Here is a 19,169-nt window from a genome sequence, read left to right as displayed (position 1 = left end):
CCTGGGAGGAACCCCCAGGATTTCCCCACGGAGCCCCAGCGGCAGGGCTGGGAGCTGCCGGGGGGCCTCTCCTCGCTGCCCGGGGGGTGCCCAGCGGCATCTCCGAAAGGGCCCAGCCGGCGAAATGCTTCGCCGCTTCCCCAGGGCCCGGCCCGCCTTCGCGGAGCGGTGGGGGCAGCTGGGGGATCGCATCCGATCCCCGCCCTCAGCGCGGTCCGGGAGATGGGGAGGTCTGGTCTGGGAATAACACGGATTTTCAAATGCTGATAGAAGATACATCTATTTCACTAAGCGGCGTTTTAAATGAGTGAAGCCTTTTTAACATAGTGGTTGAAAATATTTTAGTCTGAAGTCATTATTTAACAGAAATAATGAGGTACATGCTACATTCTTTTCATGCTTTATACTGAGACTTAATTTTTGATATTTTTTCACTTATTAATATTTTCTTGAGAGTTTTCTGCCTTGAGCCTGACACAGGGAGAGCTAGCCGGATAGGAGCTTACCTCGGATGCGCTGTGAGATGCTGCTCCACGCGAGGACGTGAGGAGGATGTTGTTCTTGGCGCTGTTTCAAGCTTTGTAGTTGTCCTTAATAAAAACCGTTCTGTACTAATATCAGCCCTGTCCTGTAAGCAAATCGGGGCTTATCCTGAACAGAGATGAATCTCAGACTCATAATAAATTGGTCTGTCTTAAGACTTTTTTAGTGTTTGGCATGACATTTGTTCTGTAGATGTGGCTTTTGTTGTATTTCATCAGCATCTCTGTTTTTTATGGCACAAGAAGGTCAAATATACCTGTTTTTTTATGGATGTACCTTTTGGACATACATGTGGGATCAGGATTTACTTTGACAACGAGACAAAACATTTGGCTGCTTTTAAGATTGCTCTTGCTTTTTCTTCATTAATGAACCCTGTGTCAGCTTCCTGCTGGCAGCCAAGAGTCACTTCTGACATCTGGGGTCAGCGCACTGCAAGTGGGGTTAAAAACTGCTGAAAGGGATGTTGGAAATTCTTTGCTGGTGGGGAGGTAAAAAGGTGGAGTGTGAGCAGAGTCAGAGGTCTCTGAATGCCTGAAGTATCTTCTGCTTTCTTGTTTGTATAGCCTATTTCAGATCTGTCTTATCTGTGGGTTTATGGCATCAGAATTTATTCAGGAGAAATTATGTTCCTGAATAGAGCGGCAGTGGTTGAGTGTTACAGCTCTGTGCCAAAAATGTTACGTTTCATGGAGAAAATACTTTGTTGCTCCTGGACTGGCGAATCACAACTGTTTCCATTTTATTTTTTTTCTAGATTATAGCTTTTGATGAACTGAAGACTGATTACAAGAATCCCATAGACCAATGTAATACACTCAATCCTGTAAGTAGCATGGCAAACATCTTTTTTTTAAAGAAATATATGTAAAATGCTTATTTTTGGTGTTACCTTGATTTAATCGAACTAGGCAATAGAATTGCATCTGGGTTGACAAAGCCTAGCTGTTAGATAAAAGTTCTAGGGAAACTTTTTTGATTCTTTACTTTCAAGTTGAATATTCTGACTGTTATTAATCTGCTGGTGATCTTGTCAGCTGTCGTACTAACATTCTTTCAATCTGCTTTCTACGTTTTCGGCACAAAGACAGTTGAAAAGGTCAAAAAGATTAAAAGAGTCAAAATTGCATTGAAGGTGTGTACTGCTTTTCAGTTTAATGTTTTTAATGCCACTTTCATTTTGTTAGGAACATTTGTAATATTATTAAGCTGTTTTGTTTTAGTGTGCCTGTTCATCTGCTCGTTATTTGTTTGTTGGGGTTTATAACAACTTCATGGATTTCCATATTTTGTGCAAAACAATTTTGCTTGCTTACCCAGTGAAGTGGGGAAAACTGTTACATGCCTGTTATATATGTCCTATCGATCAGCTGAACTTCAGGTAGAAATAAATAGTACTTTTCCAGCAAGATTTATTGAACTCTGAGATTCTGACCTTGTTTGAGGCTTTAGGTGGGCATAATGTGATAGTTATTATCGTCACTTCTCTATTTTATGTTCCAGGATCAGGGCCATATCTTGGTGGCCTCTCTCGGATGCAGCTCTGACCCTCCTTGGTTTAGGAAAGGAATTTGAGGCAAACTATTTGCTTGCATCTGTAACAGGCCAATAATAAAAGGGATGCTTGTTAAAGAGCATATCAGGGTTTTGTGCTTTTCTTGTGTTTTTACTTCGGCTTGGTGTGCCCAGGCTGAGGTCGAATGCAGGGGCAGCACAGCAGCGCAGCCTAGACTGTAACTTCGTTGTGTTTTGAAGGGTTAAGTAAATTATACCCATGAAAAATCAATTTACAGTAGCTGTGGGGTGGGGGAAATATGTGTTAGACATCCAGCACATAAATTGGCAGCGAGTATTGCAGCATGAGGGCGGGCAGGGAGGTGAAGAGGTGATAGGCAGAGGATTGCATCTCGGTGAGGTTTGCTGCTCAGATATTGTGCATCTAACAGTTTCCCTTGCTTGGTCTGTTCTACAGCCATTTCTGCTACAGTATGGGGGAAGGCAGATTCTCATTACATTGATGCATTTTGGTCTTATCGCAACCTTTGAAGTACTACAATGCGCATGTTTAATGCAAATATTAACCTCCTGTTAACCCACATGCATGTAGTGTTTATTTATATGATAGCTTTGTGAATTGAAAATATGAATTAATAATATTTGCTGTTCCCGTGAAAGTAGATTAGCCACTAAAAGTGAAGATAAGATTCAAACTCTTGAGGGGTCTGGTAAATGATGCTGGAAAAACACACTGAAGTGTTGTTTTCCTGTTATAAAGAATCAAAAATCCTGGTGGGAATTGAGATGCCTCAGTAGAAAGATTAGCCCAAAATAGTAACTGCTTAGTGCACTGTTGATGCCTTCCCTTCCCTGCTTCTATTATAGTAGTATCTCTTCTCAGCAACAAGATTTCTTCCTCCCTTGCTTCTCTGATAAATACCATGGTAGAATATGATGTAGTTAATTTTCCTCTAGGACAGCCAGGGAGGATCAAATGTGGTAGATTTGAAGGAGACAGGTATTTTGTGGGAGTGGGGTATAATAAACAAGATAAAAGAAAAATGTGTGATGAGGTGCGTGTAGGTTTTCAGATCTGGTAAGTCTGTCTCGGCAGGCTGCCAAATGCTTTGTGTTTTGGATAGGGTGGTGGTTGTTCTCTTAGAAATGATTGCCAAGTTGTAAGTGGTAAGTATACAAATAAGGATCTGGACCAAAATATTTACTTGAAATATTTCACCTATGACAGCTTATCTTTGTTGATGTTGACGCAAGTCTGCTTTGTTTGATATTCTTCATTTAGAGAAGCAGAATGTTGTAGCAAAGTAGGTGGTGAGGATGTCTGTTGGCAGTTTTTAGATTTCTAGGAAGATATTTTTGGGGTTTAAAAGAAATGTCTGCTGAGAGAAAATGAAAAAAAATATAAAACACTGGAACGTCAGGGTAGTCATCTTATGCAGTGTTAGTCATATTACACAAAAAGAGGTGGGTAGAGTGTGTGTGGGGTGTGTGTGTGCGCGCACACGCAGAGACAGTTTAAATCTTTGGGTAGAAATGGAGCATTTTTCATGAGGCCCTGAGGTGAGAAGTCAGAAGCTTACCGGGTTTGCTTCTTTCTAAATTGTGTGATAAAGGAGTAAACGATACTACTTTGGGGTGACTTGTTTTAGAAAATTTTACTCTTGTGGTGGGTGTGAGATTTTGCTGGCTCTTTGCATGCGTTTAATTTGTGTATCCCTCCATACGGTTCCTGTTAGTAACAACTAACACTACCTGGCATTTCACGCTTTCTGTGATTTCACAGTAACCTGATAATTAGCTCTGTGGGCTTCTGCTGGCCAGCATGATGCTATAAAGCATGCACAGCAGGTCCTCGTGCAGGAGAACGAAGCTGGCTAATAGGCCCCGGGCGGTGGGTGCGTGGCTGCTGCCATGCCCTCCTGCGCCAGGCAGCTCAGCCTCCGCAGACCGGTGGGCCTAAACCTCACTGCTGATCTCCTTTGGTAAAGCTCTGCCTAAGGTATTGCATTTTGGCGATGGTTTGAATCTGAACAATGATGTATGTGTGAATACCAAAACGAAGCTGTAGAATGGGGAAACACAAAACATCTTTTTGCTTTTATATTATCTATATTTATCTTTCCGTTATATGGAGCGTGTTTCCTACTGATATTTCTCTGTTGCATGAGCAGAAATATCTTGATGATCTCTTCTGTTATGAAGGTCACGTATAAAGTGTGGAATCTGCTAACAGTGCACTTAGTTTAATAGAAGTGTTTAAAAAAAACTATTGATCTGAGCATTACGCTTTATAAATTTTTCTTCTTGGTTCATGAATATGTGAAAACAGTAAGGCAGGTACTGCTGGTTGCTGTTTTCACGTTCTGCAGTCTTGTTCTTGATAGTGTTGGTTTTAATAATAGTTTTTAAACAATAGCTTATCTCCAAAATAGATTAAACACCACATGTTTTCCTTTGAGTTAATCAAAACTTCTAACTCGTGTTTTTCTTTTCCAGCTTGTACTTCCAGAGTACCTCATCCATGCATTCTTCTGTGTTATGTTTCTCTGTGCAGCAGAGTGGCTTACACTGGGTCTCAATATGCCTTTGTTGGCTTATCATATTTGGAGGTAATGTTGACGAGTCTGGTATCTCTGTACTCGCGTTAATTGCTCCTCATTCTCCCCTTGCAGCGCTTCCTGTCGAGCGTTCCATGTCTTTGGCAAATAAAGATGCTTTCTGATACGACACTGAGAAAGTTTACATCATGGCTATAAACCAAAACCCATCGCTTTGCTTTCTCTGTCATTTTTATTTGTTACTCTCTTGTGCTACCCAAGAGCTGGGTTGCATGGCGTGTGCCTTAAAGGCGGCTCCTGCTTTCCTCCTGCCAGTAAGACCAGGGCACCACCTCTCCTTGTGCTGGTGTTAGTCCTGTGCAGGGAGCTGGTCTGGTTGAAACGTAACGCAGCAAAACCAGCTTCCGCTGCGCGGCTCTATCTGTCAGAGGACTGTTCCTTTGGCTAGTAGCCCGCCTTAAACTACAATTTCAGGATAATTTTGTAGTGAGTATTCCTCCAGCACGGTAGCCAGCATGCGTTTTGTTAGTGAGTAGAGCCTGTAGGTTACGTAGGGTTATACGTTGGTCTCTTCTCCAGCTTTTCCAACCCTTCCACAAGGAATCCCGTTTTTCACTTTATTTATAAATTTGTCCTGTTTCCTTTTGGTGCACCACAGTTCAGCGTGGTTTAAGGCTGAGGTAAGCTGCCGCGGCACCGTCTGGGAAAGCTCTTCCGTAGTCACGTCTAGTTGGGAGCTTCGTATTGCTCTCGCAGTTGGCCATCTCCTACAGGGAGCTGATGGGCTTAGCTGGAAGGGGCGCGGTTCCTTGTCTTGGTTCTGGTATTACTGGGGGGTTGGGGGGAGGTACCAACATTTCCCATCGCTGTCACCACAAAACTAACTCTGCGTCACTTTCAGGTACATGAGTAGACCTGTGATGAGTGGCCCCGGTCTGTATGATCCTACAACCATCATGAATGCAGATATTTTAGCCTATTGCCAGAAAGAAGGATGGTGCAAATTAGCATTCTACCTTCTATCATTTTTTTACTACCTATATGGGTAAGTGGGTTTTTTTCCCCCTCTGTCTTCCATCTAATCTTTGGTCTGAAATTCTGGCTCAGTGCACAAGAGAAATTTTGTACATAAGAATACATACAGTGCCAACTTGCCTGAAAAAGAATCCACAGTTACCGTTTATTCTAAGACACAGGTCTTAGTTTGGTTGTAATGACTATTTTGAATCTTTACACCGTGACTGGAGACTTGAAAGCTCCAAGTTTTTAATCTTTTAACATAATACAACAACACACGCTGTGCTTCTTCCCGCACAGCCAGGGTAGTTCAGGCTACCGACACGTAGGCATCACGTCCAGACGGAACTCCCTGTTGGAATTTCACTCAGTGTAGTGACAACTGGTTGTTGCATCAGTTCCTGTTGTGCTTTATGATGCCTTTCCGATGGGTTTTCGGTAAAATCTTGTCACAATCCACGTATCTCATACAGATTTGCTCCTCAGAATATGCGACTGTGTAATTAAATGTGTAACGCTAACAAAATGGTGCATCTTAATATTTTTATTTTATTTTCCAGCATGATTTATGTTCTGGTGAGCTCTTAAGAAGACATTCAGCAAGCTTTGTTCCAGTTAAGTGCATGCAAAAGCCACAAAACATGGATTCTTTACCACGAGAACCTCTTACCAAGATTAAATACGGAACCTGATGATCGCATTTGCGTTAGAGAACAATGACCCCTATTTTTAAAATATTTCCACATTTTATACTTGTGGAAAGACTGTTTTCTTATATTTTACTGGGACATTGAAATTAAAGAATTACGTGTAAATTAATGTAAAGGTTACTGGGTTTTGAAAAGTTTTGACTTTGCACTCCATAAGGAACAGCCATAATCCTCAAGCAGGTATTTGTTTCTGACTAGCCTTAGTACACTAGGGATTTTCTTTAAGCCGGGCTTTGTAGTGGCTCCTTTGGACTCATGTATCCCACTCTTAACTCTAAATCAGCTGTAGCTGCCGAGTGCTTGGGAAGGACTGGAGGTGCTGTGTGTTGTACCTGTAGGCGACGTTGGTCTTATGAGGTGACTTCATGGACACAGTTGAAAAAAACATAGGAGCTCTATTTTTGGTTTATTTTATTCTTTTCTATCTGGTTTATTTTTTCCTGTATATGCATGGTTCGGAGACTTCTGTATTTTCACATTACCCTTGCTTCAATCTCAAGTGTATGCCATTGTGATAGGAGAAGTTGAATTGTCCACGAAGGAGTGAATTTAAATGATTTTTTTTTTCTTTTAACGTCTGTTTTATTAACAAATGGACAAACCTGTATTTATCAGGCCCAGTGATGAAAATACTCTGGAATTTGAGTACTACAGACTTTTTCAAAGCAGAAAGTGAGATTATGAAACTGCCCTGCTGTTCCTTAGTGCAATAAATAATAATAATAAAAAAAGAAACCTTAAATTCAGAAACACTTAATTGTACCTGGTGCCTTGTTTTGTTTTTAAATTGAACAGATACTTCCTGTATTCATCTGTTTGTTTTATGATGGATAATTGCATTACCATTTAAAAATAGAACACTGAATCAAGTTATGTCTGGAAAAGGGAAGCTCTGATTTCCTGCTTTTTTTTTTTTCTTTTTTCATGGGTCTGCAGATAAATAGTAGATGGGGCAAAAGGAAGATGTTTCAGCTAAACTGATAATATTGCATTGTAAATTGTGACTGCAAACAGCTGCTTAATTTAGGAGTAATAATTAGGGATCTTTTTCATTTATCTGTGCTGGAGAATAATGAATAGTTTCTTGAGTTCTAGTAAAACTTTTTTTGTATAAACTGTTGATTTGTTCACTGTGGGTCTCTTGGGTGTTAGATGCAATAAAAGTCGTACGAAGGCTGCTCCTGCGTTGCCCAGACAGTCTGATCCCAGTGTGTCGGGTGGAGGCAAGGCCTGAGGAAAAGGGATGTGACACAGGGCAGGGAGTCAGCATTCCTGCCTGAACTGAACAGCGGGAGGATGTGTCCCTGAGGATGTGGAAACCTGCTTGTGACACTGCCCTGAGCAGTTGGCCTCTTACACAGCCCTTGAATAACTTTTCTGCCATGAATCCAGCTGCTTTTTGGGCGCTTTCGTAGCCCAGGATGGAAGATACCCTGAGATGGTGAGTTCTGCAAGGGAGTCAGTATGTAAAAAAAATCCTTGTTTAAAAGTTCTGCCAGACTTCATTTGGTGCCTCCAAGCTCTTACTTTCTGAGACATATTGGAAATTTCCCCCTTTGCACCTTATTGATGCTGGGCATGATCAAATAGACTTTCATCCTGTCATGTCTCAAAGCAGAGGAGTGTATTTAATCTCCTGACGGGAATTCCTTCTGTAGCTTCGTGGTTATCCTTTCTCCTCCACAAATGTTCCTTTTCTAAGCTGGAGGAGACCACAGCTGTTGTCATCACAGGAAATTTGGGTGCCATGGGGTTTTAGAGTGGTGGTTTTCTGCTCTCTGCTTCTGAATTCCTCCTCTTTTTGTAATGTACGGGGGCTATCAGAATTCAGGCTGGGGCAACTTCATATTCTCTTTCCTAAGTAACAACACCTGACAGCTTATTACTATGTCTATAAAATTGCTTTTCTCATGCTTTTTTATTGACACTTAATTTCACACACCGTCATTGCGCAACCATTCAGCACTACAAGATTGATTCCCCTCCCCGACTGTCCCAAAACATTTGTGGCCGTTGCAGGCATTATCTCTTGGCCTGAGTTTTCTGTGCCAAGGCTGGGACCCAGCAATGTGAGGAGCCCCTCACCCAAACCCCATTATTCCCTTCTGCCAGCCCTTTCCATCGGTTCTTCGCTGCCCAGGAGGATTTTCTTCTTTATGCAATAATAATGTTTTGCTTTTAGCAGAAGAATTTTTGAAAGGCTTTTTGGAAACTCAGAAATATTATTCCTTTTGGACCATTTTATTTTCCTGCTGCTTAGCTCCTTCAGAGATGGTGGCAAGATACAACTTCTGCCTGCAGAAGCAAAGCTAATTAACCCTTTCTTATATTTGTGTATTTATTAATCTGTTAGGGAAATGAGGCTCACTGGCTCATAGCCCCTAGCTCTCCTTGGCCTTCTCCATAAATCTCATTCCCTTGGTACTTGGGCTGATTTAAGCCCGGTTATACACCAGAATCATCAACGCAGGATTTACTGAGTTCAACTGAAAAAAAAAACCTTCTGAAACTCCCTTCCTCTTCTGAATCCCCCCTCCACCTGTGGAGCAGCTTCAGCCAGGAATATTTAGCATAATGTTCGTAGCTCTTGCACTGGTTTTACACAGCTAATGTAAAAGCGCATGGCAGTATTTCTGACCCAGAGGAACTCGGAGCTGAAAACCAGCGTCACTTGCCAGTGTAGTTCTGGTGAACTCAAATCCACCATGAACCCCAGGAGCAAAATGCTTATTTGGAGCCTGTCCTGCCCGCTGGGGTTAAGTATGTAAGAACTGAAGAATTAATTAATTTTAAAGGTCTTTAAACTGTCAAAACACTGCAGAGAAAGGTCACAAGTGCAAGGTAGAAAGTCCAACGAGAACCCAGCGTGTTGAAGTGTGAGGGCCACCCAGCAGAGTGCTGCAGAGGAAGCTGCTTAGAAACTGGTTTCAGCCTTTTTAGTTTTTAAAACAAAGTTAATGTCTACCAGCACCCACCCAGCTGCTGGGGGGTGTGAATGCTGTTCTTTACCTGGTGGTGTGAGCCTGGCATTGGGGTTTTACTGGAATGATCCCTGTGAAAACAAGTGCTGCAGGAGGAGAGGCACGTAGGTGAGTTGGGGAGTTCCAGGAGGCAAAATATTGTGGAGAAAATGAACATTTGTCAGCAAGTTTCCTGCTATAGCATCTTAAAAAGTCAGCTGATACATATGTAATATCTGAAAACCACCAGCTGCAAGGATTGAGTACTGATGAAGGGCCAGACAGGCATTTTTGTATTTCTGTTTGAGTGTCAGGGAAGGAACCGTGCACATTCTGAGCAAAGTATTTTCTGTAAGTGATTCCATGCTGTGGAAACTGGAAGAGTTCCTGTTGTTTGCCCTAAGGGTGGAGAAGGGAATGGCAGTAAAAGCTGATGAAATACAATCTGTGGAAATCACCTTTAAACGTGCATCTTAGTGTCTGAGTTCCAGCAAGGTGTTAAGAGGAGTCTGTAAATTTTAAAATTAGCAAATCGGCAAGTTCAACTTCAGCTCAAAACCACCATGCTGTGGTAGAGCCTCACATCACAGCTTCTGACTTGAGAAGTTACTGAAACTTTATTAAAATATAACCTGAGCCTCTGTGTCATTGTTGGCAACAGGGAGGTGACCCTTGAGGTGCTGGTACCACAGAGGCAACCAGCTGCATTCTTGAAGCACTCGGGTGGAAAAAAGCTTTTGGAGAATTAACTGTGAGGAAAGGGCAGCCAGGATGCTGACACTTGGCTGCCAGCAACTGCACGTGACTTCAGGCCAGAGGCAGCAGCTCCTAGACTCCAGTGGCAGGTGTCACAGCGGGGGTGACACAGGCTTTGTTCAGAGCCCAAACCTCCTCCCAGGGCCTCGGAGCACACCCAGGCACCGAGGCAGATGAATGTGACTCCTCAGGGTAGAACAGAACTAATTTAAATATCTTCTTGAGGCACCTGTTCCTCTTCTCTTGTCTTTAAGAGTGGATATAGTTAAACAGGAGGGATGTTGACTGTTACAGGCACATTGCTGTGAGATTCTCTCCAGCCCACACCTGATTTATTTTCTATTAGCTATTTTTCTAGTGTTAGCATGTAGAAGTGCTGGGCCAGAATCTCACCCACACAGCTACTGCACAGTGTCTCTTCCTACCATAACCAGATACAGAAATCCCCACCTGCTTGGTTCATCACAGATTTTCAGTATAAAAACCTCATTTTGGAATGAGGGGTCTTGTTCCTACACATCCCTGGACACACTAAGAGCAGGACTGTGACATTTTAAAATGAGTTCTTACTAGTTCATAAGGGGTGAGCGCTCCAGGAAAACTTTCATGCTTGACTTTCCCTTGGTTTAAAAGTAGAGCTGAGGGGATTTTTTTAAAAACAGCTCCGGTGATGCAATTTTTATCTGGTTACATTACCCCAGCGTGATTATCTTAAAAAGGCAGTGGAGAAGGAGTTACCCTTCACTTCTCCCCTTTTCCTTCCCCTGCACGCTGGTGCAGAAGCCAGCCTCTGGGGACTAGGAGTCTGCACTTAGCTGTGAGGAGTTACAGGCTATTCTCCTTCCTCACAGAGGCTCGTCCCAATTCTCAGGCTGTGCAGAACAAAGTCAAACTGAAATTCAGCTGCTGCTCCAGCAGCCCAGCCTCCCTTCTGCTTGGTACATTCCCTGGAGCAGCCCGGAGGATGGCAATGTGGAAACACCAGCGCAGCAGTTCAGCGGCAGCAGCCGCGTACACTGTCGGTACCGAGTGATGTTAAAGGGGAAGTAGATGGTGTTTGAATTATTATTATATGGGAAAAAAGCTCATTAGGCATGCAGGCAGAACAGTAACACAAATACATGAAGTTTTGAGGCAGTGAGTATTAAAGACTCCTAAATAGAGAAAGATGCTGTACAGTTTCCTTCCCCCAACCCCAAAATTTACACCAAAATTTGGAAGGGAGCAGCTGTGTCACACAGGCAAGTAGCAGTGAGAAACTGAAGGGCAGGAGTGAGATGTCTGCAGGTGTCTGCTGTAGCCACAAAGATGCACCATGCTGGTATTCGTTACCGTGATACCGATCTGAACACTGTATCCTTTGTTGCCAGATGTGCAGCCAGGTTCTCTCGAAAGTCATGGAGGTAATTGTATTGCTGAAAAAGCACAACCAGACCTGGAATGAGTGCTTGATGCTTTAAGAAAAGGCACTACCCATCTTAAAAAGCTGTTTGATACCCCAAGGCGAAAACTGCACCCTCTAGTCTGTTTATTTGGTCTCGTGCTTACTCAAATCCTCTGGAATTTTTCACCAACAGACATGAATTATGTGGATCCTGGCTGGGCTCCTGTGGTTCCTCAGAAAGGGCTCACAGGAGCTCATGGTAACACAAAACGTGGCCCTCAGTAGGTGGGAGCTTCACGTCAGAATTCAGAGCTTTATTTGGGTCACCAGGAGCATTACTCTCTCCATAACAAGCCCATGATGCAGAACACAGCCTTTAGCTGGTATGATGATGTACAACAATTTATAGTAACAGTTTTTAGGTCAGTTCATACATCATGTGGAGTATTGATTATGCAAGTGTTCAAAATGAGATAAAAAGGTTGGTCAGCAGAGGCTAAAGGACAGATCACCCATTCCAAGTGGCTGCCAGGGCTTTCAGTTATAACATTTGTCCATATCCTCCCCCACCTCGTCAGCCAAGGATGTAAGCTGCTCCCCACCTGCTCTCTTGGTTTGCGAGAAATTGATTTTCAACAAGTAGTTTAAATAAAATTTGCCTTCCAGAGGGGCTCACCAGCTAGCAAAGAGACAGTCTTTAGGAAACAATTTGTCCTCAGAAACTACTATTTTGTAAACTTTTAAAATGTCAGCTCCTCTTTCCTGTGCACAGAACTGTTCTAAGAGCATAACATCTAGGACTCCTATCAACAAATATGTACACAGAGGAGCTAAAAATCCCATCAAAAGAAGAAAAAAACATTATTTTCAGCAACTTTAGCTGTAGGTTTTAACACTAGTGCTAGGGATACTTCTTAAAAGAAGACTGCCAGTACAAGACTGACGTGATAGCCACGGAAGATGAATGTGGCTAGCTGGGTTAGGAAGATGAACAAAACCAAGGCAGAAAAGCCATGCAGATGCCCAAGTTGAGGAGAATGTGAGCAACAGAAAAAGGGACAATAATTTAGTGAGTGATGAGCAGGGATAAGGGAGGAGAAAGCAGCAAGTTACTAATGATGGTGAAGAGCTGACAGGAGAACAGCTGCTGAACTCAGTAGAGGCAGAACACGGCAGAATCAGCATGAGAACAGAGAGCTGAAAGCGGCTCAAACCCAAGAGAGTAGCAGCTGTGGGGCATCACAAAGCCAGAGGGATCCCTTTGGGAACTGGAGGCGAGGACTGTCCGAGCTCTCCGCTCTTGTTTCAACATGTGTATTACCTGCCGTAGCCTCATTACCTTGATGGTCTGTATTGCCCCAGATCCTCTCAAGTTTCTGAGGCTCTCGATCACTTCCTGAGGTGCCAGCGCATCCAAAAGCTGAAGCAGGAGACATGCAGCTACTGGAAGGGAAAGGTACATACACGTGTGTGCTACTGAGCACCTCCTGCTGTACACAGTACCACTTCTGCACAGTAATAAGTTTCTTCCATGAAAACCCCTCCAGCAAAACTCAACCTCATCATATCGGGATCACAGATCTGTCAGATCTTTTGGTGAATGCTATTTGTTGGTGCTGGCTCCACCTGCCTGCTGCTCCTGTCCAAGCCTGCAGGCTTTGGAAATAGGTGAAAACCCTCCTGCTTTTTTCCTCCTGGCCTTTCTAGCAGCATTTGGGAAGCAAATACTAAAGACTTTTCAAGAACAAGTCCCAGTACACCCTGTTAAATCCTCTTTGTGCCTTCTAACCACATTTGCTTTTTTGGCAATCTCACCACTCATCACTTCTGGGGCACACACAACACCACCCCTGAAAGCTTTAGGGGGAATGTTGGGCTGAAAAGAGACAGAGGAATAGGATCATCTCCTTTCTTGAGGAGATGTTCAGGGAAACAGGGAAAGTGCAATCCTATCGGTCAGACAAGGCTAAAATTTGCAGTGAAAATGGAGAAAGAGAAAGTTAGAGAGAACTTTCTATCAGCCTCACTGAAAGACTGGCCCTGCCTGACCCTCCATCCCCTCACCTACATTCTGAGAGCTGTACCATGACATAGAATCACCTCGGTTGGAAAAGCCCCTGAAGCTCCTCCAGCCCAACCATGACCCTCCCCCTGACCATTCCCAACTCCCCCAGATCCCTCAGCGCTGGCTCAGCCCGACTCTTCAACCCCTCCAGGGATCCCGGGGACTCCCCCCTGCCCTGGGCAGCCCATTCCAACGCCCAACAGCCCCTTCTGCACAGAAATCCTTCCTCAGAGCCAGCCTGACCCTGCCCTGGGCAGCTTGAGGCCATTCCCTCGGGGCCTGGCGCTGGCTCCTTGGCTCCAGAGACTCATCCCCCCTCTCTGCCCCCTCCTGGCAGGGAGTTGCCGAGGGCCAGGAGGTCTCCCCTCAGCCTCCTCTTCTCCAGACTGAACCCCCCCAGTTCCCCCAGCCGCTCCCCAGCAGACCTGTGCTCCAGACCCTGCCCCAGCTCCGTTGCCCTTCTCTGGCCACGCTCGAGTCATTCAATGGCCTTTTTGGAGGGGCCCAAAACTGAACCCAGGTGTGGCCTCACCAGTGCTGAGTCCAGGGGGAAGATGCCTTCCCTGTCCCATACTCTTGTCACTCATCAGAAACAGTTTCTATACAGGCAGCTAACATCACTACCATTTGACAACACCTTTCCCAAGAATCTGGCTCTTTCAGAAAGTGCTGTCTCATGAGGTCTGTGGGATGGGTTAGTTAATCAGGGCAGAGAAGGGGAAAGCAACTGCTTACTGAGACACGAACGTCCGAGGCCGCCGTAACAGCTGAAAAAGAGGAGAGAAGGTTTGGCTGTGACAACCTGCAACACTCATAGCCCCCTCAATATGTAAATATACAGACACAATTCTTGCCTTATTATAACCAAGAGGAGCACTGGTACAAAAAAGTTAGAATAAGAATTTCTATAGAAATACCTACAAGTCTTATCTCCCATTTATTCTTCAGACCTTAAGTAGTGTCCTTCTAAAGAAAGTGCAATTTTAAAGTTCTCCTTCGTTCACGGTAAATGGTTTCAAAGGCACATGAGGACAGACAATCTCAATTTTCTTTAAATTCTACTCCAGCTTAAGGCTTTGATGATAGTTGTGAGCTAATGACAGCAGCAGGGACTCAGAGGATGTCTGTGCAGAGAGCTGTCAGCAGCATCATTCTGAGAACAAGGCACTCTGAAAGCTTTTCCCCTCCACCCTGAGCTCAGCGACAAGTGTCTACAGAAATTACTTTAAACCAGTTTCATGCAATTTAAGAGTGAATTTTGCACTGCTGGAATCCACCAAATCCCTGATAAACAGCCCCAGGGTGTGTTACCCTCTGACAAACAGCTGCTTTAGCTAACAACTCGTACTGTACACCTGATACCCAGGCTGGGCTAGCAGCAAGGAGCCCTGTGGTGCCATCCAACACATGCTTTGAAGCTCTTGCTGGATGGAGCAAGGGGAAATGGGAGATTCATATCTTACAAAAGACAAGTTAGCTCCAAAAGGGTGCAGGAGGAGAAACAAGCAGCTTTTCACAGCTGAACTAACCCTAAAGAACGCAACTGGAATTTGACAGAATTCTGTTGCAGCTGGTCATGCATTTGGAGAGAAGCCAGTGTCTTTTACAGGAATGTGAGGTGAAAGGGAGGCAACAAGGACCTACTGTATAATTGTTTTCCGGTTACTTTCCAGGCAGCTTCTGAGCTCTTCCAGAATTTTGCAGCACTTGGCAATGTCAGGAGCGTCCCCATCAGGAATAGGATAGTGGTGCACACAGATCCCATGCTGTTGGTAGGCGTCTATAAGGTTTGGTACTCGGTATTTTAAGAGCTCTCCTCTGGTACAAAGCACAAATATATCCTGGGTCCCATAGTTCTTTAGTTCTTCTGCCAAAAGATTAAGACACTTGCAAATAAACCAAAGCCTATCAAGCTTAAGGATAAACAGTGAAGCTACTTGGTATCGATTCACTTGTTTAATCTTTGAGGTTAAGACAATAGGAGTTAGCAATTTTGCTTTGAGCAGCATTTACTTCTACTGAGTCCCTCCCACACTTGCCTTCAGGTAACTTATGAGGGGAATTTTCTGAGTTCAGAGTCTCAAGACAAGCCTCACAAGACAGCACATCAGCACCCAGAACAGTCTGTTAACAGCTGCCAGCATAAGCATGATTCTGTCCCATCTCCAGACGTGACTATTTCCAAACACTGTGGGCTTCTGCTATTAATCTCTACTCTGCTGGTGTTTACAGACAAATACTAGGCACAAATCTTTACATGATTTCATCTTTTCTATTCCAATCTCTATTTTCTCTGGGAAGAGGAAATTACAAGAGTCCTGGTTTTGGCTGGGATAGTTAATTTTCTTCCCAGTAGCTGGTACAGCGCTGTGTTTTGGATTTAGTGTGAGAATAATGTTGATAACACACTGATGTTTTAGCTGTTGCTAAGTAGTCAAGGATTTTTCAGTTTCTCATGCTCTGCCAGTGGGGAGGTGCACAAGAAGCTGGGAGGGAGTGTGGCCAGGAGAGCTGACCCAAACTAGCCAAAGGGCTATTCCATATCCTGGGACATCATGCTCAGTATAGAAACTGGGGGGAGCCGGCTGGGGGTGGGTTGCTGCTGGGGGACTGGCTGGGTGTCAGTCAGCGGGTGGTGAGCAATTGTGTTGTGTATCACTTGTCTTTTCTTGGGCTTTACTTTTTTTATTAGATTCCTTTTCATTATAAATATTATATTTTTTATTTTAGTTATGAAACCATTCTCATCTTAACACACAAGTTTTATTTTTTTCTTTCTGATTCTTTGGGAGGAGTGAGAGAGCAGCTGCATAATGCTTAGCTGCTGCCTGGGGTTAAACCAGGACACAAGTTTGTAATTCATTTTGAACGCAGCTGCTCTGAAGATGCCTTCTCCTGCACCCAACTTAGCAGACCTTGTGGTTACTGTGAAAGATATGCAGAGGCCTGTATAGCTCCAGCCTGGAAATACTCTGACTACTTACTGAATATTTGCAGAAGCCACCAAGTGGCACTGCACACCTGAAAGCGATTCTGCGTATTCGTAACCTTGGCTGTGCCAAGATATTTGCTGCATCTCCAAGTACAGTGTTGCCAAAACTCAGAAAGACATTGCTGTCAGATGTACCAAGACTTTGTAAAGAGCTGCTGTGCGTTCTAACACTGTGGCATGTACACGGACAGCTACAACATCCATCAAAAGTATAAATCAACCACCACCATTTTAGACACCTGGTGTCTGGAGCCTTAGATTAAACAGCAACCCCAACAGTCTCCAGGCTAAGACAAAATAAACCTCTAGCTTCTCAGTAACCTATGCTTCCAGTTTACCTGCAGTAATGTTGTTCAACCAGTTACCAACCAGTTACGTTGTTCATGGAAGTGAGAGGCACTTATACTTGAGACTCACCTATATCTTTCTGAAGATTTCTTCTAACATCCTTAAACCTGCAACCTAAAACAAATTACGAAGGACAGTTACCACTCCAGGTAAGAGACCTTTACAGAACAGCTGCTAGAATAGAGCACAGACAACCTTGCATCAAAACCAAACAAAGTAACAAAGCTACACCCCAAATAAAATACAGTTCTTATTTTTGCAAATAGATCGTCAGTGCAGAAAACAGTTCAAACACCATTATCTCCTTAATACTGTAATAGGATTCAAAGTAATCTGCCCAAGGTTTTAAGCTTCTATGCATTTTCCAGATGAAAAGGTTTGGATACTATAAATCAGGGTGCAGCTTAAAAAAAACCCCACAACAAATAAAAGGGCTGGATAGAAATCACTTAAGAGTTATCTGATTGACTGACAGGAAAGTAAGTTAGTTCCCTGTTCACTAATACTCAGCACAAATCACATAAAAAAATCCTCCTTACTATTAAATTCTCAGCATAATGCCACTTCCATTTTTTCCTCATATCATGCTACCAAGGCATTTTTGCAACCCCTACAGAACACCACGCTGCAATATCCATAGTTATTGTTTGGTTTGTGAGATGCAGCTGCTAAAAATATTTGCACTGTGTCCTCCCTCTGCTTCCCTCCTTGTCTCACAGCCCCATTGGCACACAACCTTTCTGTCTGCCCTGACAACAGTCAGGATTGTGCATTGAAACACCTTCTGAATGCCTGACAGCAGAATCCTGCAGACCAAGAGCAGGACTGGCAGGGCTACGACTGGAGATTATCATCTGAAGATTAAATAGCTATTACCCGAACTGCTCAGGTAGCTAAAAAAAATATGCAGCAATTTTTTGACATATCTACATTCACTGGCTTTCAAGCACTAGTGGGATTTTCATCAGCACTGGCCATCATCCACTTCCATATATCTTAAATTCAAATATTATTCAACATTTGTTTTCTAGTTCTTCAGTATGGCATTAGCCCCAAGCTTGTATTTCTCAGCGTTGGGTAATGGAAACTGATTAACTGCTTTAAATGAAGAAGGGAAAGTTCACACTGTCATCACCAGCAGTTCCATCTCTTCTGTGATCAAAGGAGATTCACCATGGCTGCAGTTTTGGTAGTTAAAAATACAGCAAAAGTGTGTATGTTTATTTTTATATCATGGCCATGGTAGTGCAACCCAGTCACTAAGGGAGAGCAATACAGAACTGTCAGCACAACAAGTGAATGTAATTTGAGCCCAATATATCTTATAAAGGAATTATTTGTCAAAGCAGTCTTGCTTTGCTATTGTTGCTTGTTATAAATAGTAAGCCAGGCTCAAAAGACAAATATTTTAACTGACAACGTAAGAGAGCCACTATTCTCTTACCACTCTGCCATATGATCTTGCATTAAGATATTCTCTAGATTAGTTTTGGTACTTCTGAAACAATTACTCCAGTAGCACAAAACAAGTCACCCCATCCAGTAAACGCAACACAGAGTTTTGGAGTACAAGGTATTACACCTCTCTTCAACTTCAAACACGTCTGCAAATTTCAGTGAATGCTTCTTACCTGGGAGGGAACATAATCCCAGGAACTGAGAAGAGTAGACAGGGGACAAAGACAACCTATCAGAAAATAAAAAAACCCAGAGCATTTTGATTATCTGAATAGGGATAACTCACTACTAGACATACCTTTTCTGAGGGACCTATAATTCAAATTTAAGAATAAAGTGGAAGTATTCCAGTGTTATTTCTAGAACATTAGACAAAGGAATCACACGTTTGGTAGTGTACTTCATCACGTACCCGTGCCCAGGAGGACAGAAAGTGTTGACAGACCTCCCTGTTAGCACCCGAGACAATTGGGCTAGCAAGACCGACAGTGACTGGCAAACGCTTCCAAAAGCGGCCTGGCCCCACACCGCCTGACAAGTCGCCAGCATGAACTTAACCCCTTGTCAGGGGCACCCTCAGGCCAAACACAACCGCTGCCCTCCCTCCGGCAGGTCACCAGAGCCCGGCACGGGTTTCCTTCAGGAAAAACCTCCCGTTTGGCCGCAGAGGAATTTAACGCAAATTCCCGCGTAGTTGCTGATGGGGAAAAAGGCGGGATCGTCTCACCAGGAGATGGGGAGCGGCTTCAGATCTTCCTCAGCGGCGTCTTCGTCAGAGGAGTCAAAGCCGCCCGCTTGCATCGCGCAGGGCTCCGGCGGGAGGAGAGCGAGAGACTCACCCGGGGAACCCGGCCCCGGCCCCG

General features: G+C 43.8%; 2 protein-coding genes across 7 annotated transcripts in view; one reads left to right on the top strand and one right to left on the bottom strand.

The window, feature by feature from the left end:
- Positions 1–7,463, top strand: part of GMFB (glia maturation factor beta) — a 28,694-nt gene extending 21,231 nt beyond the window's left edge. For 2 of the 6 annotated variants that reach the window (XM_026849068.1, XM_026849063.1), the window contains 6 exons: positions 1,301–1,369; positions 1,631–1,678; positions 4,555–4,667; positions 5,273–5,296; positions 5,518–5,661; positions 6,194–7,463. In XM_026849068.1, coding sequence (XP_026704869.1) covers positions 1,301–1,369; positions 1,631–1,678; positions 4,555–4,667; positions 5,273–5,296; positions 5,518–5,661; positions 6,194–6,221 — 426 coding nt within the window. In that variant the 3' untranslated portion in view covers positions 6,222–7,463. Of the gene's footprint in view, positions 1–1,300; positions 1,370–1,630; positions 1,679–4,554; positions 4,668–5,272; positions 5,297–5,517; positions 5,662–6,193 lie in introns of those variants that run through there. The other 4 variants (XM_026849065.1, XM_026849064.1, XM_026849067.1 and 1 more) reach the window with 4 other exon arrangements.
- Positions 7,464–11,191: 3,728 nt separating this feature from the next.
- CDKN3 (cyclin dependent kinase inhibitor 3) lies at positions 11,192–19,139 on the bottom strand. Its single transcript, XM_026849773.1, has 7 exons — positions 19,034–19,139; positions 18,480–18,535; positions 16,918–16,962; positions 15,153–15,375; positions 14,244–14,275; positions 12,783–12,886; positions 11,192–11,474 (listed from the first exon to the last, which is right to left on the bottom strand). The coding sequence occupies exons 1-7, from the start codon at positions 19,105–19,107 to the stop codon at positions 11,388–11,390; spliced, it is 621 nt and encodes a 206-aa protein (XP_026705574.1). The 5' UTR covers positions 19,108–19,139; the 3' UTR covers positions 11,192–11,387.
- Between the last annotated feature and the right edge of the window lie 30 nt (positions 19,140–19,169).

This window comes from Athene cunicularia, assembly GCF_003259725.1.
Source record: "Athene cunicularia isolate RWA chromosome 5 unlocalized genomic scaffold, athCun1 chr5_part1, whole genome shotgun sequence".
Taxonomy (NCBI): domain Eukaryota; kingdom Metazoa; phylum Chordata; class Aves; order Strigiformes; family Strigidae; genus Athene; species Athene cunicularia.
Note: the sequence above shows the minus strand (reverse complement) of the source record. Positions and strands in the feature narration are given on the sequence as shown.

Coding starts and splice junctions, on each gene's coding strand:
- CDKN3 (XM_026849773.1), bottom strand. CDS start 19,107: ATGCAAGCGGGCGGCTTTGACTCCTCTGACGAAGACGCCGCTGAGGAA. Junction 15,376..16,917: donor AAATCTTCAGAAAGATATAG/GTGAGTCTCAAG, acceptor ATCTTTTGGCAG/AAGAACTAAAGAACTATGGG. Junction 12,887..14,243: donor CCTCGGACGTTCGTGTCTCA/GTAAGCAGTTGC, acceptor TTTCCCTTCCAG/TAGCTGCATGTCTCCTGCTT.